We start from the raw sequence: 27,317 nt of genomic DNA on the forward strand, positions 1-27,317 counted from the left end.
AAATTTTAGCGGTCCCTGGGCCATTATTACACACTGCATTATGTTCAGAGTACAGATGTAATTGAAGTTCGGGTTTTCTATTTTAATTACTCTCCTTTATTGGGGATGGGGCTTTACAATAGGGGCACAACGCTACGTCTCACAGTCATCTGGGATGGTAATGATCAGCGACTGTTCGATCACATCCGGGGGACCAAAGTTCTCGTTCGAAGAGAGTCTCTGTACAGGGAGCTCCTCGCTCAGGGAGCCGTGGGCGAGTGACTCCGCCACGACTTCCTCGGCAGAGCCCCCCTCCAGAGCGTGAGGGGGCTGCAGGGCCACCACCACAGTTTTCTCGTCCTCGATGATCAGGTTCCGCAGCTTCCTCTGGCGGGGGTTGTAGTTCTCCACCCGGTCGTGGATCTCCATGTGGCGCCTCAAGTGGGCCTTCGAGAGAGAGCAAGAGACGGTTGGCATGTCGGAACCCAGAGCCCACAAATGGAAGTGGGGAAGAGCAGCTAAGGGCCCTTTCCGGCGGTAACAGATGCACTGCTGGGCAAGGAGGCAAGGCAGGGGCTGAGCTGGGTTCCCTCAGGCAGGTCTGCCTCAGCCGGGCATCTGCACTAGAGGGACACCTTACGGGTTTGGGGTGAGGATGACAAAATGTCTGAAGGTCTCTGGACAACTGAGAGTGATTTATGGAGGGCCAGTGGCTCTCAAGGGGGTCACTTTTGAAAGTGTTTAGTCATCCTAAGGCAGAGGAGAATTCTCTTTTCTTCTTCCTGCCGAGGGCCACACTCCATGAAGGATAATCTCTTGGGGGCCGCTTACACGTGTTGGGCAGGGACCCAAGAGAAAAGTGAACAGAGCCACCCTCTTTCACTCTCACCTCCTGCCCCAGTTCCCACCCCAAGTTTCCCCTCTGCTAGGCACTTGCAGATGTCGAGGGCCACATGAAAATAGACAGAGGGCCACAGGTTGGCCACCCCTTTCCTCAAATGAAGGGGGGAATCAATGCAGATACTGTAGGGAGAGGGAAGAAGGAAAAAAGAATTCCAAGAATGAGAAAGAAAAGGCATTGAGAGGGGATTTGAAGAGCCTGGGAGTCAGCTATGCACAAACACAAAATTCCTATTTCTTAAATGTGCCGTAAGCCAGACCACGAGTGCCGCATGGTACCTGTCGTGTGAACTTGTAGCCACATTCTGTGCATTCAAACTTCCTCACCCCTTTGTGCCGACGGACGTGGACACGCAGTTGCTCCACAGCTGGAAAAGCAAAACCAGAGGCCCATTAAGTGGCTGCCTAAGGACAGCATCCAGCCCAGTGCTGCCCACTCCTCCAGATGTTTCTGGCAACGTCTCCCAGGGGCTGTGCTGGCCATGTCCAAAACATCTGGAGGGCAGAAGCCTGGCCAACTTGGACAGTAGCTCTACCAAGATTTATGCCCAGCCGTTCCACCCTAGGTGGCCTCTTTAAGTTGGCTTAAGTCTGGGGTCTCCTTGAATACAAAAGCTCAGTGCTCTGCCACTAAGCCAGATGCAGACAATCTGGTGCCCCGACCCTAATCCCTGACCATACCAGACCCTGGGGCTGGTGGGAGTTGTAGTACAACAGCACCTGGAGGGCACCAGATTGGCAAAGGCCAAGCTGCAGGATCCGTGCTCCTCAACTGCGTAGTTCCATCTTACGCAAAAGCCTTTGCACTGCGTATTTTGAGACAGCAAGGCTTCGCCCCTCTTAACAAGCATTTCACTCATTCACTCAGTTGTTTCGGCACTCCCTCCTCTTACCTTTGAAAGTCTTCCCACAGATCTGGCAGAAGTGGGGCCTCCCTTCCTGGTGCCGGCTGGCAATGTGCCTCAGCAGGGGGCCTCTCTCGGTGAACTTTTGGTCACAAAACTCGCAGCTGAAGGGACGCTCACCTGTGTGGGTCCGGTTGTGCTTGTCCAGGCTTGCTGATGTGTGCACACAGAAGAGAAAACCAGTCAAACAGGAGGAGAGGACTTCTTTATATTTCTATATACACACCAGACTGTATTACAAAAGTGATGGGAATGGAAACATAGCTTTCAAAGCACCCACTATTCCTTCCTGACTAATGACTAGAGCTGCAAGACGTATCGGTAATTTGTCCAAAACCCGTATGAAGTTCACACCGCAATACCGGTTTCAGACTTTTTGAGCTGGCGATACATCACGGCTCCCCGGCTCCAGCCAGCACAGCGCACCTCACTCCAGTCTGCCTGCAGCTTGTTCCTCCCCATTTCAACATCATGGTGCATTGCTAGATCCCGTTGTTTGGCTGGTGATACATCATGGCGCTGAAAACCTGATATTGCCCCTGCCTCCTGCTGACTGAGAGGTTCTCCAGGTTTCCAGAGAGCCTGGGTGGGACAGGCCCCCAAGTCCTAAGCAGATGCCCTGCGGCAACTCTGCCCTTCAGTGGGAACGGCCCCAAGGGCCAGGGCTGTACCCATACCTTGCGTGCGGAAGGTTTTGCCGCAGAGGTGGCACTGGAAGGGCTTCTCCCCGGTGTGGGTGCGCAGGTGCATGTTGAGGTTGGCCTTCTGGGTGAAGGCGTGCTGGCAGAACTCACAGACATAGGGGCGCTCGTTCCTGCAGAGACAGGAGGAGGAAGGGCAAAGCTAGAGCATACTGGGGCATGGAAGCTCCCCGTGGAAAGGGACAAAGCAGGCCACTTCTGCACACCTATGCTTAGCTTTGATGTGCATCTGCAACCCGTTGCGACTCGAAGCCCTGTGGCCGCACTCCTCGCAGACAAACAGCTTCTCCCCGCGGTGCTTGAAGGCCTCGTGGAGGTGTAGCTCCGTCCGCGACAGGAAGCACTTGGAGCAGGCAGAGCACTGAAGAAGGAAGAGGAGGATGGACTGGGGTCAGGGATGTGCCCCTTGCGGGCTAAGCAGTCTTGCGGAGGAGGCCTCAGGCTCAACCTATTCCTCGCAGACTGCCCCTTTCCCCCCATTAACATCCCTGGAGCTTGGCCTTCCCTTCATTCTCGCATGTAAGGAAAGGTGCCATCTCCCAAGCAAACCACATTCCCTGTTTCCACTGGGCTTACCGTAACAAACAGGTTTCAGGAAAAATAAGATTGTCTTTTTTAAAAAAAAAGATGACAAGTCGTAATCGCCAGTAACAAAGTATTGTATGCAGCGGTGCGATTTACTGGGTTAATAATACAAACGTAGCAAAAGGGAAAGGAAGTGTGGGTTGTGATGACAGAATCAAAGCAATTGCAAGTTTTTGTTTTAATAAAGATGAAAAAGTAACCTTGGAGTGTACTAAACCCAGACACTTACATACTCCCTGTGAGGCCTGATTCTCCTGAGCTGCTGTGTTTCCATATAAAATAAAAATTAGACTCAATGGCGAAGAAGCCATTACAAGCACTTTGTCCCCTGGACATTTGCAGCTTAGGTGAGATTTTCCCCAGAAGGGCGATTTGCCAAGTCTCGGCCAACACTGATACTCACCGCGTGTGGCTTGGGGGCCCCATGTAGCTTGATGAGGTGGCTCTGCAGGTCCTTCTTCTGCATGAACTGCTGGATGCAGGAAGAGCACTGGAGCACAAGGGGACAAGAGCCGCTGATCAGTGGCGGATGAGAGTTGCTATTCTTTTGTTTGTTTTCATTTGAAAAGAAATGCCATTTCTCACACTGAACCACACCTTATAAAACTAACCTTCCCTTCATACAGTTATCTGAATAACGTCCCACATATTACAAAGGATGTTAAAAACAAAAATGGAGATTCCGAAAACAAAGGATAATCCCTCGTATTTATAGGGTGAGGTGCAGAGCTGGAATAATTCTGAAGGTCTACTTTCTTCTCTTTTCCCCTTTCATCAAGGCTGGAGGCTTCCCAAGTTCATTATTTAGCATCCTTAAGGTTTGGTGGGAATCTGATAAAGAGACATTGCAGGGACGCAACTCTACAATTCTGGATACTTACACATTGTACTGCAAGCACCTGTCTGTCAATATTACTGTATAAAACGAAGTCTTGCTGTACGCTCATAAAGGAGACTTTTTTCCATTTGACCTCTACTTAAACCAACTTTTCCGTCAACCTTTCACCTTACTCTGTTAAACCATTCTTCTTTAGGAACCCCCTCAAAACGCTTCCAAATCTTTCCAGTAATCATCCCTGTAACTTTTAAGTATTCTGTTAACTCTTTTACAGGCTGCTCCTTCATTAGGGCTGTTCCCAGAAGTCCTACAGTAGCCACTGATAACAAAGGATACAGCACCATCCATAGAGCAGACCTGAGCCTAGAAGGGCGAGGGGAACCTCAACTCCAAGCCTCTGTGCTTAGCTGAGCACCTGGCCAGGGTAGCTCAGGTACAGCTTCTGTTCCCGATGCCAGCTTTCCCCTCCCTCCAAAAGCTGGGGCCCTCCATATGTTTTGGACCACAACTCCCATCAGCCCCAGCTGGCAGGGCTGCCTTGTAGCTTCGAAGGGAAGGTTGAGGATATGTGAATCGCTCCCCTTCCCCAAAGTAAAATGTCCTGTCGCAAGGCAGCCAGCAAGACTCAGGGGCAAGGCAGGCTGACCTTATAAGGCATCTCTCCTGTATGGGACACCATGTGCACACGGAGCTCCATCCGCCTCTTGAACATCTCTTGACAGACAGAGCAGGTGAAAACCTGGACAGAAAAGGGAAAAGGACATTCAGGGAGCTGGGAGGAGGGGAGGAGGAGCGAGAGCCCTGCATAGAACTGCCAGCTCCAAGGAGAGCGAGCAAACCTACAAGTTCGAGAAACGAAGCCAGAGACGCTGCTGCTTCAGGAAGCAGGCAGAGAAATTTAAGAACAGCCCTGCTGGATCAGGCCACTCACCCATCTAGTCCAGCATCCTGTTTTCATAGGGAGCAACCGGATGCCCTAGGGGGAAACCCGCAAGCAGGATTCAAGCCCAAGGGCAGCACTCTCCCCTCCTGTGGCTTCCAGCCTCTGTGTCTTTGATTAGCGGACAGCTACATGAGGCTGCACTGTAGAAGGAGAAGGCCGCATTGCTCCTCTTCTAGCCATCACCCAACCCCAAACAGCCCCTTTTTGTCCTGACTCAATGCAGGCACAAATCCTTAAGTCACCCCTCTCCAGACAGGGCCTGGGGCTGCCATCTCTGCGGCTGGTGCGTTTGCAGCTCAATGCTGACAGGCTGTGTCAGGGTCAGCTCCCTGGTGGGCGAGACAGGATTTGACTCTGGGTCTTCTACATCTCAACGCAGCCCTCTCTCTTGGGCACCACAACAGCCTCCACCCACCCAGTACTTCAGAGCTGTTCCTCCAACAGCACTGCAAGAGTGTCTATGTGTGTTTTCCAGCTGTAACCCCCTCCTTCCCATAATACCTGCTCTGTACGGTTCATGCAGTTCCTGGCTTCGTGCTCCAGCAGGTTCTCCTTCCGGAAGTAGCATTTCCCGCACTTTGAACATTCAAAGGGCTTCTCACCAGTGTGCTTCCTGCAGGTTACAAGGATTTTTTTATAGATTAAAAAAAAAGAACAGAGTGACCCACTGCAAGTAGACCTGCAAGGCAGGTGGGGCACTGTTGTGCTCTGGTCTCCCAAGGGCACTCACTTGAAACCAGGTACCAGCAGAAAGTAGATCAGGGTCTTCTGATCTAGGTGATTTGGCCTGCTATCAGGCAAACTGCATTTTCAATTGCTGGTTCTAAATGAGTTTTGATGTATTTTAGCTACCGTTTTTAACTAGTTAGTTTTTATTGCTTTGTATTTTGTAACAATGCTTTTAAATGTTGGAAGCTGCCTTCAGAAAGGCAGGATATAAATACATTAAAATAAAATAACATAAAACAGCAGCAACAGCAGCAGTTGACTGTCAGGAGTTTGTGACTCCCAATTGTTTAACAATACCAACAGATATCTTCCTTCCCCACTCCACAGCTAAATCTGGCTGCTGAAACAAAGAAAGTCCGGAGTAACCAGAAGTAGACTTCTGTCTGAGAAGAATGAGTTCAGCCCAGTTCTGGTCCTGAAAACAAATCCCTCCACACAGAATGTGCTCAAAGGCACCTGTTCTGGACTCCTAAGTTTTGCACCTGGGCTCTCTGGCTTCTATTAATAAACCAAGTTTGGAGTCTGCCCATTCCTGCTCCAAATGCTGGGCAAGGAGCCAACCGTGCCTCAATTCACAAGCTGGTTCTTGGGGCAAAACAGGCAGCCCGTATCAGCAAGGCATGTGAACTTGCCTGTTGTGCACCTTGAGATAGTACTTGCTGAGAAAGGACTTGTGGCAAGTGGGGCATTCAACTGGTCCCGTCGCACCCCTGCGGCTTCCCAGCACCCCAGCTTCCAGCATGCCGCTGTTCCCAGCAGTCTTGGAGCTGCTGGGCTTCCTGGACAGGTGAGTTCTCCTTTTGGTCCTCACGCTCTTCTTCCCGGGAATGTAATCCTCATCCCTTTCCTTGCTCCCTCCTCCTTCATCTTCGGCGGTCAGGTCATTTGAGCCGGGAGCCTCCTGCGTTTCCCGCTGTGAGAAAAACAGGGCAGTAACTTCTACACACCCACCCAAACACAACTTTGTGTACTACGATAAACAGAATCCATCACAAAGGCTAGCCACTTGACCAGTTAAAAAATAATAATACTTGGCCATATATGATGGTCAAGTATTTAAAACGTTCATTTAGTACAGCTGTAAGAAAGGAACTAACTATAGGCTAATTTCAATCCTGCCAATTAGTTAAGCGTTCTAGGTAAAAGTTCTATTGTCATCAAGTGTTATTTTGTAGCCTAATCACATAGTGCAAATAAGAGGCGCAGGTGAAACAAGTTCAGGAGATTCAACCATTCTCCTTTACTTGATCCCAGGACCTGAGGAATAGCCCAAACCATTGTAAATGTTGTTAAAATGAAATTTTAAACTCACACAGCAGCTCTAAGACAAAGCTACTTTGATGCTTTCTGGGTGTTTTGGACCACAACACCAGGACGGCTGGGAGTTGTAGCCCCAAAAATCTGGAGGGCATGAGGCTGGGGGAAGCTGCTATACAAACATAGCTAGACTATTTCACCCTTTACACAGGTCAAACCTGGTTTAGAAATGGAGTGTAGACTTGAGAAGGAGCTGCTGAAGTTGATCGTGCCCCTTACACATTTTCAGGTGTACACTTCAAATATGCAGAGGGGTCCCCAAGACCCCTGTGAGCACAGAGTCCTCATATCACCAGCTCTATCAGTTCCATTAAATAGACTGGCTGCCACCCACACAAATACATTTTCACCATCCCTGGAATTATCTGGACTGTTACTATCAGACTGTGGACTGTTAACTGTTGACAGTGTTTGATGAGTGACCTGTGAGTTTCCCAATATTTAGACTAAGCTCCACCTTTTTCAAGTACACAACACACAACCAAACTACTATGGGATGGATGAACTGGCCTTGTCTCTCCCCTAGCCTCCCCCAAAATCCAAGGCAGCCCCCCGACCATTTCCTGACAAGATGCTTATTCTGTTCAGTTTCTCAGAACAGCAGCTGCCTGAACCTAGAATCCCAACAGGCAGCTCTCAATCTTGCAGAGGCAGCTTGACTGAGTAGGCCAAACCAATCCTTCTACCATTCTACACGGAACTACAGTTAGGTTTCTTCTCCAATATCCTGCTACCCATTGGGACTTTCAGTTGCATTAGAACATTTTTAGCATTTTGTTAGAGAGACCTGGCCTTTGGGACAAACAAGAACGCAAACTGGGCTTAGAAGATTCAGGAGCTCTTTGTTTACAAAGATTCACAGCTCAAACCTGCACTGTGTGTATGTGAGTGAGAGGGAGCTTGCTACTGCAGTATGACCCCATCTGCAGGTTTTGGAGCACTAACAGCAGCCAGGCCTTGAAATCAGAGCTGTTAGTTATTTCTGAGTTGCTTTTATTAGTTCGTGCTGTACTGGGACAAAGTGCACAGTTTTGTTGATGCCTGTTGACATATGTGATATTTCTGCATTGCCTGGATTTGCTGTATATGGATATATGCTGCTTTGGAAACAACAGGCCTGTGTAGATCTGCTGTTATAACATGTGAGTCTGCACCATGCCTCACTGGATTTATTTGGTGCTTTTAAAAAAAAGAAAGGTAAATGAAATGAGGATTCTGCAATTCAAATTCTGCATCATAAAAACTGCAACATGCACGAATCACTGATTCTAACAAAGCTCTAAGTACAAGCTGGGATGGATTTGTGACTTATCCATCTAGCGTGTTTTTGTCATTGTTCAGTATTAAAATTAGCAGATGGGAAACAAGGAAATAATAGTTTTCTTACAGCCACTACGCCTATTTATACATACAGGAAAAAATACTATGAAAGATCCCACCCATCCAGAAACACTGTGTACAGCCCTATTCAAAATCCCCACGAATCAGGTCAAGGATGTTTAATGTACACAACTTTCAGGCTCTTGTAAATCTCAAAAACTTGCATTTTTGAATAGCTAAGTCTCTAGTCCTCGTGATTTCTCAGATAAGCTGGAGAGCTGCACAAAGACCAGACTAACTGAACACCAGTGGTTCCTAACTACAAACTTTCTGAGCCATTCCAGGTTGTTGGAAGATAGTCTACCATAGTAAAGCGACTTGAATTTTTCAACTTTCAAATTCCAAAAATGAGGGGTGCTAAAAAGTTGTAACATCAAGATGCTTTGGTTAAATTATTACAATTTAGTTTTGCTTGTTAAGTAAAATGTGTGTAAAATTGCAAGGAAATCATTAAAAATGACTGCCAAGTACTTGCAGTTACATTATATATTAATATTTTAATTTTATTTTATTTTATTTAGCATTACCTGACATTTTCAGAAGGTAGAATTAAACTTCTTTAGTTTTCCAAAAGCAGTTTATGCGTTTCTTCATCAGACATGGACTTACCAAGCTAAATGTTGTCCAATCACAAAAACATCAGATTTTAATTCTTCACACCCAAAAACATATTTTTAAGACCCCTCACTGAAAAAATTTGCAATAATTAAAGAAACACTCCCTAAACTGACATGCCCTACCACCATAGGCATTTCTGATCTGACTAACCATACACTGTACGTACATTTGGGTTCACTGCAGCATAAACCAAATTCCTCAGCTGCTTTCTGGAGGTGCAGAGGCTTGCCAATTTGAATTACGGGAAACATCTATGGAAGCTTATTAGCAGTTCCATGCTTAAAAATTGGCAGTGATGGACAAACTGACTGGAACACAGTTTACCAATCCTCCTGTAACGTGTACAAGTGCAAGACAGACTTGACTACCTTCCTGAACATACTCTTGCCCCGAGGCCCTCTGAAAACTGAACATGCATGCCAGGGCGTATCCCAGGATCCTCTGCAAAGTTGTTCTGCACACCAGGAAAGCTTCCCCAAGGACCCCAAGTTGCTTCCCCACAGCAAGTCCCTAAATGCCAGAACATGCAGTAACCCCAGAGATCTTGAATTCCCCCACCCCATCCCAGAGACACCCAGCCCCTTGGTGCAGGTCCCAACCCATCCTCCCCCTGCTCCCACATTAAGACAAGCAGCAAAGGCGTTCTGCTGCTTTGTCCCCACCAACATTGCTCGCTGCTTTAAGGCGCCTTTATTCTCAAACCGGGACGGGGCTTGTTGCGGACAAAGGCAACCCCTTTCTGTTAGCACATGACTCCACACGCCACCTCATGATTGGCGCCCGCATCCTCGGCGGCTCCTCTTTTCAGTGGCCTTTTTAGGAGCTCCTTACATTCCGGGGCGCTCTTTACTTCACCTGCATTGCTCAGCGCTATTGTTTTGGGGGACCTTTTCAGCCTTCCCCGAAGGAGACAGGGGCTCTCTCTTTGGCCCTGGGCCACTTTGCTGCCCCGGATGCAGGGGCTCGGGCTGGCTTCTCGAGCAGTGTCACCTGGGGGCACAGCGCCACCAAGGGCTGGCTCTCCCCGCGTCTCGACTAGCGCTTCGGAGCCCTTTGCGAGCAGAAACGGGCCATTCTGGTCACCGCCGTCCAAGCGCCCAGGCTTGAACTCCTGGCAAAGCCTGACTGCCTCTGGGATGCAGAGCTCCCTGGCTGCCTCGAGAAGTTTCTCCCAGTTCTCCGCGGTGATGGCCAGGTGGCCTGTGTAGAAGAAGTCGAGGAGGGGCGTGAAGATCTCCACAAAGGTCTCTGGCAGGATGATTCTGCTGGAAGCTCCGTCGTACATGCTCCGGAAAAAGGAGCTGCAGCACGCCAAGACACTCCAGTGCGCCTTGAACACCAAGCTGCCCACTGCCAGGGTGGCATCGCAGTACTGCCCACTCTCCCGCTGCTTGTTGAGTTCCTGCAGGACACGCACACTGTGCTGGACAAAGGAGCCCTCCATGGTCTGCTGTGGGAGAGAAACAAAGAGCGGGAGTAGAAGGGTCAGGGATTCTTTAGCTAGGATTCCTGCATTGCGGAGGGTTGGACTCGATCAGGGTTTCCCAAACTTGGGTCTCCAGCTGGTTTTTTGGACTACAACTCCCATCAACCCTACCTAGTAGAACCAGCTGTCAGGGGTGATGGGAATTGTAGTCCAAACAGCTGGAGACTCAAGTTTGGGAAACCTTGGACTAGATGAACCCTTTGGGTAATTGTAACATTCTGTGATTGTAAGTGGATGGAAACATTGAAATCCAAGCTACATACAATGAGAGGTAGGCTGCTCATCTTGGCAATCAGGCAGGGGTAGAGAACAAAACACTTATGTATTCCTTATTATAATTGTATTTATGTAATTGCTTTTTTCCCCAAGTTCCACAGATACTGCTTTATGACATTTGTGTTGTATGTTGTAAACAGCCCTGTGGTCTACTGATGAAGGGCTGGGGCAGTATATGAATTTAATAAAGAGCAATAATATTTATTAATAAATAAATAACAAATAATAATGCAGAGGGGTGTTGCTTTAATTGTGTAAGGAGCCTCGAGTCCTGGTCTGGTAAAAGAGTGGGAAATAAATATAATAAAGATAATAATAATAATAATAATTAGAGGGTGTGGGCTCTGGGCACAAACTGAATTATTTAGTCAACTGCATTAACATCTGAAAAAATTGGTTCCTTCATACCCCAGACCCAAACAACAGCATAAAAATAGATGAAATGAGCAGCACTGTGACTGTCTGTCTTTCCTCCCATAACTTTTCAGCTAAAAATGAGAACAAAGCAAATTATGTGTCCACAGCAAAATTTCAATGTTCATTTGCAGGGAAGATAATTGGTGAGCAGAGCCCAACCAGTGTTAATATTATACCAATTATTAACACTCCCCTCTCTCGAAACATCAGGGGGCAGAACGCAAATAGCAAAGCCAAATCACTCCCCAAACGAAAAGGTCCCTGCAAGCCTGATCATAAGAAGAAAAACAAAAAAATCAACATCTCTGAGCAGGAGTAAGGCGCCCCTCCTCCTTCTGTGTAAAAACGCTTAGAGATGAACTAGTGCAGGGGGCGGGGGGGGGGCTGTCAGACTACAACTCCCATCATCCTTATCCACTGGCTGTGTTGGTGCTGATGGGAGTTGGAGTCCAACAACAACTGCAGAGCACCCCCCAAAAAATATCATGGGGGGGGGAATGGGCTGTATTGGAGGGTTAATGACTGAAATGAAAGGAAGGCGTGGGGGGGCGGTATTGCCATTCAGGCTAAAGGAAGGCTGCAGATGGCGAACTGCCAGTTCAGTTTAATTATAAGCAAGCGACCAACAAGGAAGGGGGATTTCACTGCCTCTTCCCCACCCCCAATAGCCGGGGGTCTCCCTCTTATTATGGGATAGCGGAAACTTGGGGAAACAAACCACAGGCTGGGGAGGCACTACTTGCCCCCCCCCCCGCCAACAACGCGCACTTTTAAACACCCCTCACCCGCTTACCTCGGCTCTGCGCTCCTCCCTCCCCTCTTATAGCGCGCCCAGCCCAGGCACAGGAGGGGCAGAGAGGAACCAAAGCGCCGCCATCTTGGACCGAGCAGGGACGTCGTGACGTCAGCGCGGCGGCTGCGGGATGGGGCGGGCGGAAGATATGCTAATAAAGAAGGCGGGGCGGCCGGTGACGCCCCGCCCCTCCCCTTCAGCTCCAAAGCGGCGCTGCCCAAGCGGCTCATCCGGCGCAGGACCCGATTCGAATTAAGGGGGAGTTCATCGAATCACAGAGCTGTAGAGCTGGGAGGGATCTCAAGGCGCGGTCCCTCACCCAACTTAAAACCATACCGGACCCTGTTTAGTTTAGCAGTTTTATTGCTACACCTGCCTGCTCTTTTTTTTTTTTTTTTGGAAATCGAGACGGTTATCAGCTAGTTAGATCAGTACTATTTAAATAATCATCATAATTTAATAATACGATGTAAAGCAGATGCAGCAATAGCGGTAAGCAAACCACACTCAGATCCCACTGAGACGCAGCGCCTTTGTTTGCAATATGAAAGTATCATTGTTTCCAGAGTGATGGGTGCATAGCAGGCAGTTGGCAATGAAGTTTCTTTCTTGCAGCAGCAGGATTAACAAAGCTGCCCTAGCCCACAGCAAAGCTGTCAGTCCCACAAGCACCATCACATGCCTTCCTTCCTGCTGTCAGCCGTCCCATCAAATCAAGAGACCGCAGTCGCTGGTACCGAGTTTCCAACGTATTAGAAAAAAACAGGCATGGCAAGAGCAAACCAACAGATTATGCCAAGCCCACAAATGGCACTGCTTTCCATATTCACTGAAGAAAAATCTTGGTCTATTGTAGAAGGAATACCTTACAATTTTAAATTTACTGCTGCAAGATGCCTTGCAAAAAAAGGGGGGGAGCCCCCATTTCTAATGAATAATAATTGCACGTTAGCCTTGGTTGTTATTAGTTATTTTGGGTGCCACATAGCTCTTCAACCACAGGGCAGGTGACGTCCCACAAAGCAAAGTTGAGGTGAAGGAGAAAAACAAGCGATAGCTCAAAAGTTAAAAATGAGGCTAAGCGTTGCAGCTTTGAGAATGGCAAACCGGGGAGGCTGTAAATTATCGGGCAAAGAGGTTCTTGCTGAGCCAGGGATTCCCTCCCGCAAGGTGTGAAGCAGGGATTCCTCTCCACCCCCCACCCCCCCATAAGGGCTGTGTCTGAAGTTTGGTGGGATGCCCCTGGGAGCCCCCTTTTATTCATTTAACAAAGTGTATTATATACCATTTGCTGTTTTTTTTTTAAAAAAAACCTCTGGTTTGTGACATTTAAGTGAGGGGTGGGGCGTTGTTTCCTTGGCAACCCACCTACCTGGTTGCTCCTCCTTATTTTTTTGGTATTTTTATTAAATATTTTCTTGATTTACAGAAGTATGTGTAATGTCTCTCTCTTGTATTTATTCCATGTAACATTTTTACAAATCAGTTTCATTTGTTGAGACATTAGGAAGAAAAGGGGGAGAGGGGTGGAGGATGGGTGGGGGTGGGGTGGGGATGTTTCTATTTTGCTTAATGTATGTAGGGTTTGGTGTCAGCGTTGCTTGTGCAGGTTCTCTGCTGTTCACTTGTGTTCCTTTGGTGGTGAGAGAGGTTGGGGTTGGCCTTGTTTGTTTGTGATTGGCTGTGGTGATCTTTGTTTTCATGTGTGAGTGAGGTGGGTGGGTGTTTTGGATCAGGTTAGCCATACTGATTTGGATGCTGTTGGTGGATTGTTGTCATTGTCTTGTTGGGCTGTGTATGTGATAAAGGGGAGCCATACTGGGGTAAAGGTGTCTTCTTCTGTTTGTCCCCGTGTCAGTTTCAGTTTATTGGTTAATTTTTCTAGTAAGGCTGTTTCCCATACTATTTGGTACCATTGGTCCATGCTTACTCCTGACCGGTCTCTCCAGTGTCTGGTTATGGGGTTCCTCCTTATTCTTGATGTTCCGTCAGAATGTTGAGGCACCTTGCTGCTCTCTCTGCTGCCTGGCTCAAACACCTCTCTCTTCAGGTTCATCTTTCCGTTTCTCTCATGAATCAGGTTGTTCTCCATTAAGCCACCTTTGCAAAGGGAGACCATCTCCATCTCCTTTAAAATACAGTAGAAAACTCCTACATCCCAAGTTGTGTGTGTGTAGCACAGTATTAGAAGATCTGCTTTCAATGCTGAGGGTGGGGCTGAGAATCTCCCCCATCAGAAAACCTGAAGAGCTGCTGCCAGTCTGTGTGGGCAATACTGAGCTAGATGGGATCAATGGTCTGACTCCGTATAAGGCTGCTTCCTTTGTATATCCTGCAATAATAATTCCACCCGAGCAACAGATGAGGAGGTGACATGGACCCGAGGGAATGGAGGTTACTCTGAGGATGGAATAAGGATGAGTAAGGAATGCCTCTGAATGCCAGGTGCAGAGGACCCCATTCATGCCCTGCTTGCGAGTTCTCTGTAACAAAACCCTAATTGCAATTCCCTCCAGTTGATTGCAGCACCCTTCTCAACTGGATACAAGCAGCAGGGCTCCCACCGTCCTTCAGAAAACTTGCTCTCTCTGGGGAGGCTCACCCGATGTCATCATTACAAGTAAAAGCATTCTGTTTTAACCAGACCTTTGGCTTGGGACTACTACCTATGGCCTTTTTGAGGTCGTGCAATGTTTTAATACTTTTTGTGTATGCGTCAAGGTATGCATTTGTTCTTTGTTTCAAAGAACAAAGAGCCACCACTGAAAAGGCCCATTCTCATGTCGCCATTCTCTGGATTTCCTGTGGAGGGGGCACATGAAGAAGGGCCTTGGATTATGATTGCAAAGTCCAGATTGGTTCATGTGGGTGGTCCATGGTCTTTTTAGTGCAGCTGTGGAAGTTTTCCAGGCGGGGCTGGGAAAGACCTGTGCGACCTCCCCCCCCATCAGAAGCACTGCCAGTCAATGTACGCAATACTGTAGGACGCCAAGGACTGACTTTTTGTTCTACCAGAGTCTGATCCCTGTTCTGCATTACAACTAACACATCTAAGAACTCCAACCTATTCCATTACAAGCCCATCTTTTGCCCATTTGTTTTTGTGTTCTTCTTAGGAAAGAGGCAGTCAGGTGGCCTTTATGACTGGTCAGCTGGGTGGGGGCCAGCTCAGATTCTTGAGCAGTGGCATGTGGAGCCTCTCAAGACTTTGCCATCTGGAATTTCCTCTGGCGGAAGGTGGGGTGTAAAATGTCTTGAAACAAGTCAATAAAAATGTCCTGCTTTGATCAAGGTCTAGCAGGAAGCCACTTCCTGATGTCCACATAAGGAAAACGATCCCCCTTCAGAAGCTGTGACGAACTCCCTGATTTAATGCTATGGCTTTTTTGGTATGTAAATAATATATCTGCGTGCTTCAGTGGATGTGACCCAGAATTGGGAAGCACTGATCTGTGTGGATAGAGCAATAAAAGCTTTTATTATGGAGCGTGTCCACTTGCAAAGCCTGTTTTGGGCTGCTCCAGCAAGACACTGTGTCCCCTCCTCACCCCGCCAAGTGTCATGGTTGCTGCTGCTGTTAATATGGACACCCTTGTTTTAGAACAAAGCAGTTGGGCTGTTCTTGCTTGCTTTGGTATGATGCATAGACTCATGGTCTATATCGCAGGCTAGGGAACCTTGGTGCCAGTGCTTTTGCCTGGCTGAAACATGTCATTGAACTGGTGTTGCATCATCCTTACTTGCTTGGATGGGTGGATGCAGAAGTGAGTGTGAAAACATCTGACTTTTGCATAGCTGGAATATAGCCTCCTTGTACTAAGGTTAAGAAGTGCACCTGCAGCTTGCGGACCTTGGAAGGTCGCCCATGAGTCAGAATTCATCCCTAAATCTGAAAATGTCTCCCCACCCCTACCTTAGCAAGAGCCACACTATTTTATTGGGCTGGCCAGTTATGCCCCATGGTCATTTTGGCTTGTATTAAATGCTAATCCTGTTCAAGGAGGAAATGGACACAACTCATTTCAGCAGACCTACTCAGTTGGATACCATGCATTTACCTCCTGTGCATATCCTAACTTCAGCCGCAGATTTAGGATCACAAGAGGCGATAAAGCAATTGCGACTGTCAAAATCCTGCAATAGCATGTGAAATGTGGAGATGAATATCCAACTCACACTTATTTTGGCCACAGGAGAGAATGTGATGCTGGGACTGTTTGTTAGAAGCAGTCCAGAGTCAGGCTACCTTTTCCTTCAACATCAATTTCAGGTTGTTGCTCAGGCCACTGCTACTATGAAAAATTTACTGGAAGAGCCATGATGCCTGGGGTTCATGGGAGTGGTAGTGTAAACAGTTGGAGGCACCCAGCGGATAGCTCAGCCAGCAAGAGCATGAGGCTCTTAATCTCAAGGCCACGGGTTCGAGTCCCATGCTGGGCAAAATATTCCTGCATTGCAGGGAATTGAACTAGATGACCCTTTGTGGCATCTTCCAGCTCTGTAATTCTATAACTCAGGCTTCCTCAAACTCGGCCCTCCAGATGTTTCGAGACTACAATTCCCATCATCCCTGACCACTGGTCCTGCTAGCGAGGGATCATGGGAGTTGTAGGCCAAAAACATCTGGAGGGCCCAGGTTGAGGAAGCCTGAACTGGTCTTCTTTCCCATTTTATGTCTAAGAAGTGTGTAATCCAGCAAAATGGCACCCCATACGTCCCCTGGCATAGAACAAGTCTCCTTAACACACACACACCTTTACTTAACATTCAGCTTTCAAGTTTAAAAGAAAACAATAAAAAATATAGGAAATATCTTTGCTTCCGAGAGCATTATCATACAGTACTCTAGGTTAAACACAAGTATCTACATTAAAGTTAAAAATAAATAGGATGAAGGCAAATTCATCTGGTTCTAGAGATGGCAAAGAGATCTTGGCTGTGAGTATGACAAAGTATCATGAAATCTATTAATAGACTTTAAAACAGCCCGGCACAAAATACTTAAACCTTACTCATCAAGTGAGACCAAAACAAGATGTCGTAAGCGTAAGCAGCAGCAGCAACAGCAGGTCTGTAAACAGCTGGCAGAGTTGAAAAGGAGCCTCTCTCGCAAGTGTGTCTTTTTCTGGCTTAAAGAGGGTATATATGGGGGGGGGGGACTTCAGTGTTTACTTGTGGAAAGCAGGGGGTTGCAAAAGAACCCTGACCAAGTCTGAAGGAAGAGAAAACAACAGCTGACCTTAGCTGGAAAAGGGGAGGGAGAGGGTAAGAAATGAGAAACTGAAGCAGCATCACAGAATGACAACACACACAACCCCCCCGCAAGCAACGATGTCCCCACTTCCCCCAGGCAGCTCTGATGGAGGACCTCACCCGCCATTCCTGCAGCAGATTCCCCCCCCCCAGGGGTGGGGTACCAACCGAATCTTATAAATTAGTGGCCATTCTACCTGCACAACCCAGAAACAGCAGCCATACAGCAGCAGAGGCAGCCACCGTGGGCAAGGCCCTCTAAAATAACCTCCTGTTTCCATCTTTGCTAGTGCTGTGCCTTGGCAGCAACAGAGTCTCCTTCCAAATTGCACTGTGATTAAGGCACCGACCGTGAAGAGCACCTCAAAACAATCTACTGGAGGGCAGGCCCCCCTAGGTCACTAAACTGGCAATGCTCCCCTGCCCAAAGCTGGCCACTCAGACTAAGGATACTAAGATTGAGTAGACAAGAGCTCTTTTGTCTTGGGTCCCCCAGATTTGGGCAGACTATAACTCCCATCATCCACTGATAGCTTAGTCCAGGGGTCAAGGATGATGGGTGTTGCTGTCCACCTACATCTGGGGACCCAAGGTTGAAGAACTCTGTGCTGATAGAAACCATGATTCTGATGGGAGCTCCTGCAACAGGAATCAGTGGATGATATTCCAGCAGCAACATGCAACTGAAGAAATGGGCATCAATCAGGTTGCCGGGGGGGGGGGGGAGAGGAAGAGCAGCGCCCCCCCCCCCAGGACTTTTCCCCTAGTAGGACTTGGTGGCAGACCCAAGGCACCAGCTAGTGACAGCAAAGATGTCCGGCTTATTCTTAGCCACACAGGAAGAGCCTTGCTGGATGCAGCGAAGGGTCCGTCTAACCCAACACCCCCATTTCTGACAGTGGTTAGCCAGAAGTTTCTGGCAAGCACAAAAGCTCTCTCTTGCCAACTAGCATTTAGTGGCACTCTAGTCTCCCACACAAGGACGTTTCACTGAGCTAACCTGAATAAAAACGGCCGCTGGGCGTCTCCTGCAGAAACGCTACAAGGGGACATCACATCTTGTGGCAAGGAGTACCGTAAATAAATTCAGTGTGGTGTGTCTCTCCTGAACCTACTGTCTTTCGATTTCATGGGGAGACCTCAAATTCTAGTGTTGAGCGAGGGGAAGGAAAGCCTTTGCTCTATCTGTGTTCTCCTCTCCATGCATAATGACTTTACGTGAACTGTGCTCATGCCTTCGTTTGGCTATTTTTAAGCAAAACAGCACCAGATCATGTTAGCCTAAGGGGAAGTTTTCTGATCAGCTATTTTCAAACTCCTTGGGAACTGCCAGGAAGGAACCGGAGGAGAACTGGACACCTCCCTTTTCAGGGATTCCCCTGAAGACAGCACTGTTGATCTCAAAGAGCCCGCTCCTTGCCCTCCTCGCCACCCATGCAGTCCTCGCAGCCGAGGACACCCGCCTCCCAATCCTTTCCCAGCTTGCCTCCCCAAGAAGCGGCGCCACAGATTTCCTCCAAGCCCCAGAGACAAGCTGTCTGACTGCTAGCGCAACTCGTTCAGGTTCAGGTTGTGGAGGTTCTGGCGCTGGCGGTTCAGGCTGATGGCGTTGTCCAAGGGGCGCTCCTCGCCCTCTTCCAGCGTCTCGGGCATGAACTGGCGGAAAATGCTGACGCTGCTGTGCCAGAAAATCGGCTCCGGCAGCTGGCCAGCCAAGCTCCACTTGCGGGTCTCCGGATCGTAGGACTCCAGCATCGCCGAGAGTTCAAAGGTGTTGTCGTAGCCGCCGGAGACGTAGAGCTTCCCTCCCAGGACGGCCAAGCTCCCTCCAACGTGCACCTGGAAGAAAAGAAGAGCGGTGTACAAACCAAGCAATCTCTTATCTACTCTGCATTTTGGGAGGTTGGTCGCCTGCTTGCTATGCTTCCGGAAGCCTTTTAAGATATCGTAAACCAAATGGTGCAGCGTCGTTCCCGAGATCAAGGAGCAGGTTTTTGTCTGTGTTCGGATGCAATTGGATGCCCTTTCGAATTGAAATGGTGGGCTGGACTTTAAAAAAGGCTTTTCTATTCTAATGAAAATGATCGGGGATTTGGTAGTGCTGCATTGTATTATTTATGCAAATTGATTTTTTCTGGAGTTAAAGATATGACTGGGACAAACCTTGTTTTGTTGAGTTCGTATTTTGCACAATTTGTATACGGTGTCTGTTTGATAATGTGTGGTTTGCTATGCCTAAGAAAGGATCTTGATTGGCTATTCTAATAGCGACGCCTTGAACTGGCAGCAAATGGGCACAGGCGTAACAGGAGAGTCTCTCTCCTGACAGCAACCATGCTGCAGCAATCTGCACTAACTGCGGCTCCCAGATCAAGTGCAAGGGATTCCCCACAAAAAGCACATTGGAGTAATCCAACCCTCTCTCGCTAAGGCTTTTCTCCATTGCCACCTTTGGTCTGGACTCTTCAATCTCCTCCCCCCCTTCAATTCCTGCTCTTTAAAGATCCGAGAACCTCACCTGGAGCATTGGAGGGATCTTGTCCCATTCATTCTTTGCTGGGTTGTAGACGTCGACTTCAGCAGAGTCGTCCCTGCAGAAGGAAATCAAGTAGAGGTGACCGAGAAGAAGATCCAAACACCCCCTAGCCTTGTCGAGCAGATGGGAGGGAAGGCACGGTCCCTGAGTGTCTACTTTATTCCTTAACAGGGCATGGGGACCCAATCCACTCAGACCTCATAGCGCTTGGCGCACACACGCAAAGTCTCAAGATTTCCAGGGCATTTTGTGAGCAACTTAGAAAATAGAGATTCTGGTTGGTAGGATTGATGGAGAGGAATCATAGAATCATAGAGTTGGAAGACACCACAAGGGCCATCGAGTCCAACCCCCTGCCAAGCAGGAAACACCATCAGAGCACTCCTGACATATGGTTGTCAAGCCTCTGCTTAAAGACCTCCAAAGAAGGAGACTCCACCACACTCCTTGGCAGCAAATTCCACTGTCGAACAGCTCTTACTGTCAGGAAGTTCTTCCTAATGTTTAGGTGGAATCTTCTTTCTTGTAGTTTGGATCCATTGCTCCGTGTCCGCTTCTCTGGAGCAGCAGAAAACAACCTTTCTCCCTCCTCTATGTGACATCCTTTTATATATTTGAACATGGCTATCATATCACCCCTTAACCTCCTCTTCTCCAGGCTAAACATGCCCAGCTCCCTCAGCCGTTCCTCATAAGGCATCGTTTCCAGGCCTTTGACCATTTTGGTTGCCCTCCTCTGGACACGTTCCAGTTTGTCAGTGTCCTTCTTGAACTGTGGTGCCCAGAACTGGACACAGTACTCCAGGTGAGGTCTGACCAGAGCAGAATACAGTGGCAGGAAGGTGAGGAGGAGGAGGAGGTCTTTGTGCAAACACACCAAACCTGCAAAAAATGTCCCTTTCTCTGTCCTCTGCTTGCCCCCAACCTTCCAGAGATTTGCAATCTGCTCTTTCCGTAGCCTCTCTAAAAGCAGCATTCCTCAGCCTGTGGACCTCCAGATGTTTTAGACTATCAAGACTTTGAAAAGCTGGTACCACTGGATCAAGTCTATCAGTTATGTGGAATTAATAAGCTCAATAGTTTTAACTGGAACATGAATAAATGTGCAATTAATGGCTACTGTTTTGAATGCTATTGTGCTATATTACCTTCCTTAGTGGAGCATGAATAATGCTATTTATAGGGCGGGGAGCACAGGGGTTTATGAGTTTATGGAGCCAAGGCGATGGTGGCCTGAACCACTGAGCTAGACTTTGGATGAGGAGGAGCTGCCTGCAGTTTCCACCCATCTTTTTTTGGAGGAGGGGAAGGAGATAAAAGGAGAAACCCTAGAAGCTTCCCGAGCCGAGCCGTTGCGTAATGCCCGTCTCCTTGCTCTGTTCATGAAACAGGGAGCCTGACAGCAACAGGTGAGGGGTGTCGATGACAAAAGAAATGTGCTTTTTCTGACCCTCAGAATGGCAGCCTGGGAGCCCATCAAGGCTACTACAAAACTCCCAGCCGAAATGGAAAGGCTCAGAACCTTCTCCTGGGCTGCTTCCTCCTCCCATCCCAGCAAATGTCGAATGCCAATTGAATTCGTTTAACTTTGATGGGTAACCGTGTTTACAATGAAATGTGGCACTTAGCAGAAAAGTTTGGGGAGGTGGGTGCAAAGCGAAAGGGTGTGTGTGTGTGAGGGTCACTGTCCTGTCAGCTTTGGGAGCTGCAAAATGTTTCTGGTGCCTCTGCAGGAATCTAAACTATTTCTCAAGCCAAGCTCTGGAGGGTTGCAGAATGCACAATTGCTGCTCGGGAGTAGAGCAGCCAAACGCTTTAGCAAGCAACTGTTAAATCTCAGTGGGGCTGGTAGAGACGGGGGGGTGGAATGGGCCAGAATGAATCTCAGCAGCAGGAATTCCAAGCCTCCCGTTCCTTGCCTGCACCAGCGGATTGAAGCCCCTTAAGATTCATTTCAAGGATCAGGGGGCAATTCCTGATTTCAAAAAAGGATTTTCTTTACGTCTGGGGAAGCGGGTTGCATGTCCTGCCCCCAAATTAGGCAGAAGCTAGCACTGCAGGAGAGAAAAGAGCCCTGCAGGGACCAAGTGGCTATAGTAAGCCGGACAAGGGTGTGAAAGCGAGTTTCACCATCCTGGCACCCTCTGAGGGTTTTGTACTAGGCCCTGATTGAGCCAAGAATCAGGAAAGTCCCTACTTGGACCCCAGAGCTATAAAGTCACTGAGGCCCCATGCAGCAGCTGTTCATTCATTGGGAAGAGTATGCTGTACCTCCCCAACCCCCCCCATAAAAAAAAAAGATTGTCTGATTTCTAGATGAAGGATGAGACTGAAGGTCACAAGGAAGCTCTGCCCAGCCCCTGTTCACACAGGAGGAACCGAATGAGCCTCCACACCAGAGGAAGCCTCTTGGTGACTGTAGGGGCCACAGTTGCAGCAGTCCCTGGCCCCTGCCTGGGCAAGTGAATGGGTGACCGATGGCTGCGAGTGGGCTGTGGCAGCTACAGTCACATGGAGCCTCCTCAACCGATGGGAGTTTCCTGGCACAGCGAAGATCCGCCAGATCTTAAGCTGGTTCTGGAACCCATTTCTGAAGTCTACAGAGCGTGAACTGCAACCTGAACAGAGCAGGTGCCCAAATCCCAACAAGGAAAGGGGCAGCTGACCCCTTCTCCTTCCTCCCCCCTCCTCGCCACTCCCCTCGGCCAACTTGAAAGATAACAAGCTTATCCGAACTATTTTCAGACCTCGCTTGATCACAAGCTCAGCCCATCACTGGCTGAAGGCCTCGAGTGCCTTTCAGATAGCAGGAACCTGACCTACCACAGCCCCTCTCGATGAAGGGCACCAGGGAGCCACCTCTGGGAAGCAACAGGCACTTGGAAGCTCCCTTCCCTAAGCTTTGCCAACTTAATCTGCAGAAAGAGCTTTGGAGGTATGAAGCAAAGTTCCTTCTAGGGGGATGGGGGGGCAAGAGTTCCTTCCCACCCCCTGCCCAGTCCGGGATGTTGCATAACTGGACCAGCATCCCACAACCCTCCAAAAACTCCAGAGAGATCAAACACATTCACAAAGAAGCTCGTAAAAACTCCTATGCAGACACATCCCTGTTTCTGGCCTAGCAGGGCTATTGTGTGGGTGGGACAAGTGGCTTTTTTTACAATTCTAGGTTGCACATTCCCACCCTCACCCCATCTTGAGAAGAGATGGCAGCGGCTAAGGCAGCCCTTACCTGACAAAATACATCAGCCCGCTGAGAGTGACGGTCTTGGGTGCGAACGACCAGGGGGGCAGCTGCCCGCAGTTCACCAGGGACCACAGGTCCGACTCGGGGTCATAGCACTGCATGACCATGGACTCCTTGCCGGACAAGGAGCCGGTGGCGTAGAGCTTTCCGCGGCAGGCGGTGGTGGAGCAATTGTCCATGGGGTAGAGCATGGGCTGCAGAGGCTCCCAGGAGTCCAGCGTGTGGTCGTAGCGCTCGGTGCTGTCAGAGGCTACCACGTAGAGCAGCCCGTCCAGGACCACGGAGCTGTGGTACTCGCGGGCCTTCAGCATGGGAGACACCTCCGTCCACTCGTTCACGCTGGAGTTGTAGCGCCAGACGCAGTCGTAGAGTCTCGAGCCGTCGGAACCTCCTAGGGGCAGAGCACCGCATCCCATTAGCAAGGAATCATTGACCTGTAGAGTTGGAAGGGACCCCAGGGGTCATCTGGCCTGACCCCCAAAAATGCAGGACTCACACACAAGACTGTGGCTCAGGGCACATGGTTCACCCTAACGGTTCACTTACGTAAGGCAACAGCTCCATCTAATTGAGCTCCTTTGTACTGCATTAAACCGTGCCTTCTTACAAGCAGCAGCAAATCTCCTAAGATTTGGGACAGAGGTATTTCCCCTGGAGAACGCAGAACATGACTTTGATCCATCTTTGATCCACACCAACAAATGCATTTCTTAATTGGGGGAGAACTGCCCACGTCCTATGTTTGCTTGCAAGCCCAAATGCCCCTCGCTGAGACACCTCAGCGTTCCTTCAAGCAAGACCAGGCTCTGATCAAACCCAGAAACAAAAAAAGGGTGCGCTAATTTCCTTAGGGAAAATGAGGTACAGGGCCACTATCATCTGTGGCAAAGAGAATCAGCTTCAGGCCTGTGTCCGATGCTCTCAGACTCTGACAAGAACCAACCTGTAGCTTGGGGAGAGCCGATGGCCCTCCTGTGACACGATGGGTCAGTGCGCCTGGCCGTTAACCAGAAGGTTGGTGGTTCAAGACCACCCAGGAATGGCTGTGGGCAGGATTTGGACCAGATGACCGTCATGATCCCTTCCAACTCTACAATTCTATTCTATGATGGAGATGTGGTACCCGCCAGGCGTTTGTAGACTACAGCACCCATCCATCCCTCACCTTTAGCTGTTTTGGTTGGGGTGGATAGGAATAGCTGGGATGGGAATATAGGCTATCCACCTGTGCTGCACACAGACTTCAGCTGCATCCTTCGTCTGAGGTCTACAGGGCTTAACCATGCTCGAAGAACCTCAGCCTGGCTGATGGGGCAAACTTCATGGCTTCTCCCCACCAAGAGGAAGACTCCGTTCCTCTGCACATCCCAGTGATCAGCTGTGGGCATGGGACTGGGGCCACCAGCTACCCTTACGAAAGCTCCTTTCTGGGCCCTGCACATGTATGTTTGCAGGGTTGTGGTGGTCCCCAAAGCTCACTGGGGGAGGCTTTGCTGAGGGAGAAAATGTCTGCCCCAAGGGCAGCCGCTTGATGGGAATGAGAGAAAATCCTCCTAATGTCCTTTGACAGCTGTATGGAGAACTCCCGCAGGGAAGATTCCCAGGAGGGTGGCTGGTGCTGGGGCAGAGCACAGAGGCGTCTCGGCTCAGGTGTCTCCTCGCTGGCTCCTAGCACCCGCTCTATAAATAACTTGCAAAGCAATGAACGGGAAGGGGGCGTGGAGACTCACACAGAGCCCCTTGTTCAGCTTCCTCTCTCCAGCTTCCCAGGAGGAAGGTCAAAACAAACTGGAAGCTCCCCACAAGCTCAAAGGCAGATGCTGCTGGTGACACATATCATCATCTCTAAGCATCAGCCACACACGCTGGAGCTAAAGAAGGCATGTAAGATTGTCAGAAGAGCCCTGCAGCTGGATCAGGCCCACTTAGCCAAGCACAGTGACCAGCCAGATGCTTATAGGAAGCTGCAAGCTTCCCAAGAGTGATATGTCTGCAGCCTAACACAGTACAACACATTCAGCCATACGGCATTATTGACAAGAGGGAAAGGAGAGAGAGTGGATGGAGCCTGTTACCCTGGAGAAGAGCTGCCTGTAGGATTTGGGCAGGAGGGTAGCTAGGTCCTTAGGGCACAGACCCATGACGCAAATTGGCAGGTGCTAATATGCATGGGTCCCCTTAAGATAATAAGAACTGAACAATACAGCTGTATCTGATCAATGGCCTATTTAGTTGCAACTCCTGTTTTCACAGGGGCCAACCAGATGCCCCAATGGAAAGCCCACAAGCGGGACCCAAGCAAAAACTGCCACTCTCCCCACTTATTATTGGCCAGCGACTGAAATTCGGAAGCATTGCTGCCTCCATCCCTTAGGCAGAGCCTAGTCAGGGTTGCTAGTAGCCATGGATACCCTTGTTTCCCCATGAACCTGTCCAATCCTTTCTTAAAGCCATCCAAGTTGGTGGCCATCACCACCTCATGCGGGAGTTCCGTGGTTTAGGTGCTGTTCGTGCAGCTTTTAGAGGGCACCCCTGTGGCAAACTCCTTCAAGCAGGGACCCTCCAGCAACTGGCAGCCCTCCCGTCCCGGCTCACCGGTGACATAGATGTCGTTGCCCAGGGCGGCGGCGCTGTAGCCTCCTCCGAGGTGCTCGGGGAACTCAGCCAGGTAGCGCCAGTGTCCCGTGCGGGGGTTGAAGCAGTCGACGGTGACGAGCTCGTCGCAGTCGCGGTCGCAGCCGCCGAGGAGGACGAGGATCTCGGCCAGGCCGGTGGAAGGGCGCGGGCGGAGGCGGGCGCAGGGCGCGCGGTCGTGGCGGTCCAGGCGGCCGGCCTGGAAGAGGCGCGCCTCGGCCACCAGGCGCAGGCAGGCCTCGGAGCGCGCCACCAGCGGCTCGCCCTCGACGTGGGCCAGGAGGGCGAAGCGGCGCACAAAGGGCAGCCGGACGTGCGCCAGGAGCTGGGGCAGGAGCGGAGCGCGGGCTGCCGGCTCGGCGCGCACCCAGCGCAGCGCCAGCTCGAAGGCCGCCTCCTCCTTGGGCACGCGGAGCGCGTCGTCGCGCAGGTACGAGAGCAGCCGCGGCAGCGGGAGGCGCTCCATCTGCGCCGCCAGCTCGCCCTCGCTCTCGGCGGCGTGGCGCAGGACGCAGCGGCGGGCGGCCGCGGCCAGCGGGGCGCACGCGAAGGCCTCGCCGAACTCCTGCATCTCCAGGGCGGCGGCCGGCTCCAGGCGCGCCGCTAGCCAGGCCCCGCACGCCGCCTTGACGGCTGGGAATTGGAGCAGGTCGGCGGCGCGCAGCAGGCGCTCGGCCAGCTCCGGCCCGCCGGGAGACGCCACTCGGCCCGTGTAGGCGAAGTCGAGCAGCAGGGCCAGGCACTCGGGCTCCACGCCGTGCAGCCGCACCCGCGCCGCGCGCGCCTCCCGCAGCCCGCCGCCGAACATGGCGCGGAAGTAGCCCGAGGCCGCCGCCAGCACTGCCCGGTGGGCGCCGAACTCCCCGCCGCCCGCCAGCAGCGTCACGTCCAGCAGCGCCCGCTCCGCCCGTAGCGCGCACAGGCCCCGGAGCAGCGCCGACGCGTGCGCCGCCTCCTCCGCCGTCGCCTCTTCGCCCGTCGTCGGCTCCATTCTCGCCCGCCGCTGAGTCTGACTGCTACCCGACGCCTCCGCGCACCCCTCGGCCGGCTCCTCCCTCGCCTGGGCTGGCGCCGGTCCCGCGCGCGCTCCGCCTCCTCCGAAGGGCGACGACGGCGCGCCTGGCTGGCTGGCTGCAAGGGAGCCGCTCTCAGTCGCCAAGCAGCTTCGGAGAACACCAGGCTCCTCGCTGCCGCCCTCCTGCCTCCAAGGGGAGCCGGGGGGGGGGCTCTCGCTTTAGCCTCGGGAAAAGGGCAAGCCTGGGCTCTGGAGAAGGAAGCGTCCGCGAGCTCCAAGCGAAAGGCCACAGGCGCTCGGCTGGACGTAAAAGGCAAATTGCTTGGAGCCTTCCAAGGCAGTGGCGGCGCCTTTCAGCCTCCACCCGAACCTTCGCTAACTCTGAAGGGCTCGTGGGTGCGCAGGAAGAAGGCCCAGGGGAAAGGCTAGCGGGATGCGCCTGGCGACAGCCCTCCTTGCATAGCTGCTCGGGACATCATAGCTACCCGCTGCTTGGCTACTAGTCACGATGGCTCTAATAGTCCTAAGGCTGTAATGTTTCTGAATGCTTCTTGCTGGAAACCGCAGGAGGAGAGAGTGACTTTGTGCTGGGGTTTCCAAGAAGGCGGCATCTTGGTGGCCCCTGCCAGAACAATCCTGGACTAGATGGGCCACTGGTCTCATCCAGCTGGCTTCTTTAATATAATGTTCACTGTCTGCACAACTCACTCCCTAGTGAACATGCATAAGGTCAGGCTCCGTGGTAACAGCTACAATTCCCTCTTG

The 27,317-nt window shown here is 50.6% G+C and overlaps 2 protein-coding genes across 5 annotated transcripts; both read right to left on the reverse strand.

Annotated features, from left to right (window-relative positions):
- Positions 1-73: 73 nt before the first annotated feature.
- Positions 74-12,002, reverse strand: ZBTB48 (zinc finger and BTB domain containing 48). Of its 4 annotated transcripts, none has more exons than XM_081017154.1 (11): positions 11,868-12,002; positions 9,662-10,345; positions 6,213-6,493; positions 5,353-5,464; positions 4,555-4,647; positions 3,474-3,560; positions 2,692-2,846; positions 2,462-2,598; positions 1,773-1,937; positions 1,159-1,247; positions 74-426 (listed from the first exon to the last, which is right to left on the reverse strand). In XM_081017154.1, exons 2-11 carry the CDS (start codon positions 10,337-10,339, stop codon positions 133-135), a joined length of 2,091 nt encoding a protein of 696 aa, XP_080873280.1. In that variant the 5' UTR covers positions 10,340-10,345; positions 11,868-12,002; the 3' UTR covers positions 74-132. The 4 variants fall into 4 exon arrangements, with proteins under 4 accessions (XP_080873280.1, XP_080873282.1, XP_080873283.1 ...); XM_081017156.1 differs by having other exon boundaries at positions 5,353-5,460; positions 6,209-6,493; XM_081017157.1 differs by having other exon boundaries at positions 6,213-6,478; positions 9,650-10,345.
- A 6,394-nt stretch (positions 12,003-18,396) lies between these two features.
- On the reverse strand, positions 18,397-26,609 carry KLHL21 (kelch like family member 21). The gene is made up of 4 exons (XM_081017169.1): positions 25,499-26,609; positions 22,889-23,294; positions 19,639-19,711; positions 18,397-18,959 (listed from the first exon to the last, which is right to left on the reverse strand). Exons 1-4 carry the CDS (start codon positions 26,526-26,528, stop codon positions 18,666-18,668), a joined length of 1,803 nt encoding a protein of 600 aa, XP_080873295.1. The 5' UTR covers positions 26,529-26,609; the 3' UTR covers positions 18,397-18,665.
- Positions 26,610-27,317: the final 708 nt, after the last annotated feature.

This window comes from Podarcis pityusensis (assembly GCF_964106645.2).
Source record: "Podarcis pityusensis genome assembly, chromosome: 8".
NCBI lineage: Eukaryota > Metazoa > Chordata > Lepidosauria > Squamata > Lacertidae > Podarcis > Podarcis pityusensis.

What these genes read in the sequence shown, in the direction of transcription:
- ZBTB48 (XM_081017154.1), bottom strand. Translation starts at nt 10,339, where the DNA reads ATGGAGGGCTCCTTTGTCCAGCACAGTGTGCGTGTCCTGCAGGAACTC. An exon ending in ATGCGGGCGCCAATCATGAG is followed by an intron (nt 6,494 to 9,661) that starts GTGGCGTGTGGA and finishes TTTTTCTCACAG; the next exon opens with CGGGAAACGCAGGAGGCTCC. An exon ending in TATCTCAAGGTGCACAACAG is followed by an intron (nt 5,465 to 6,212) that starts GCAAGTTCACAT and finishes TGTAACCTGCAG; the next exon opens with GAAGCACACTGGTGAGAAGC.
- KLHL21 (XM_081017169.1), bottom strand. Translation starts at nt 26,528, where the DNA reads ATGGAGCCGACGACGGGCGAAGAGGCGACGGCGGAGGAGGCGGCGCAC. An exon ending in CAACGACATCTATGTCACCG is followed by an intron (nt 23,295 to 25,498) that starts GTGAGCCGGGAC and finishes CTCTGCCCCTAG; the next exon opens with GAGGTTCCGACGGCTCGAGA. An exon ending in GGGCTGATGTATTTTGTCAG is followed by an intron (nt 19,712 to 22,888) that starts GTAAGGGCTGCC and finishes TTCCTTCTGCAG; the next exon opens with GGACGACTCTGCTGAAGTCG.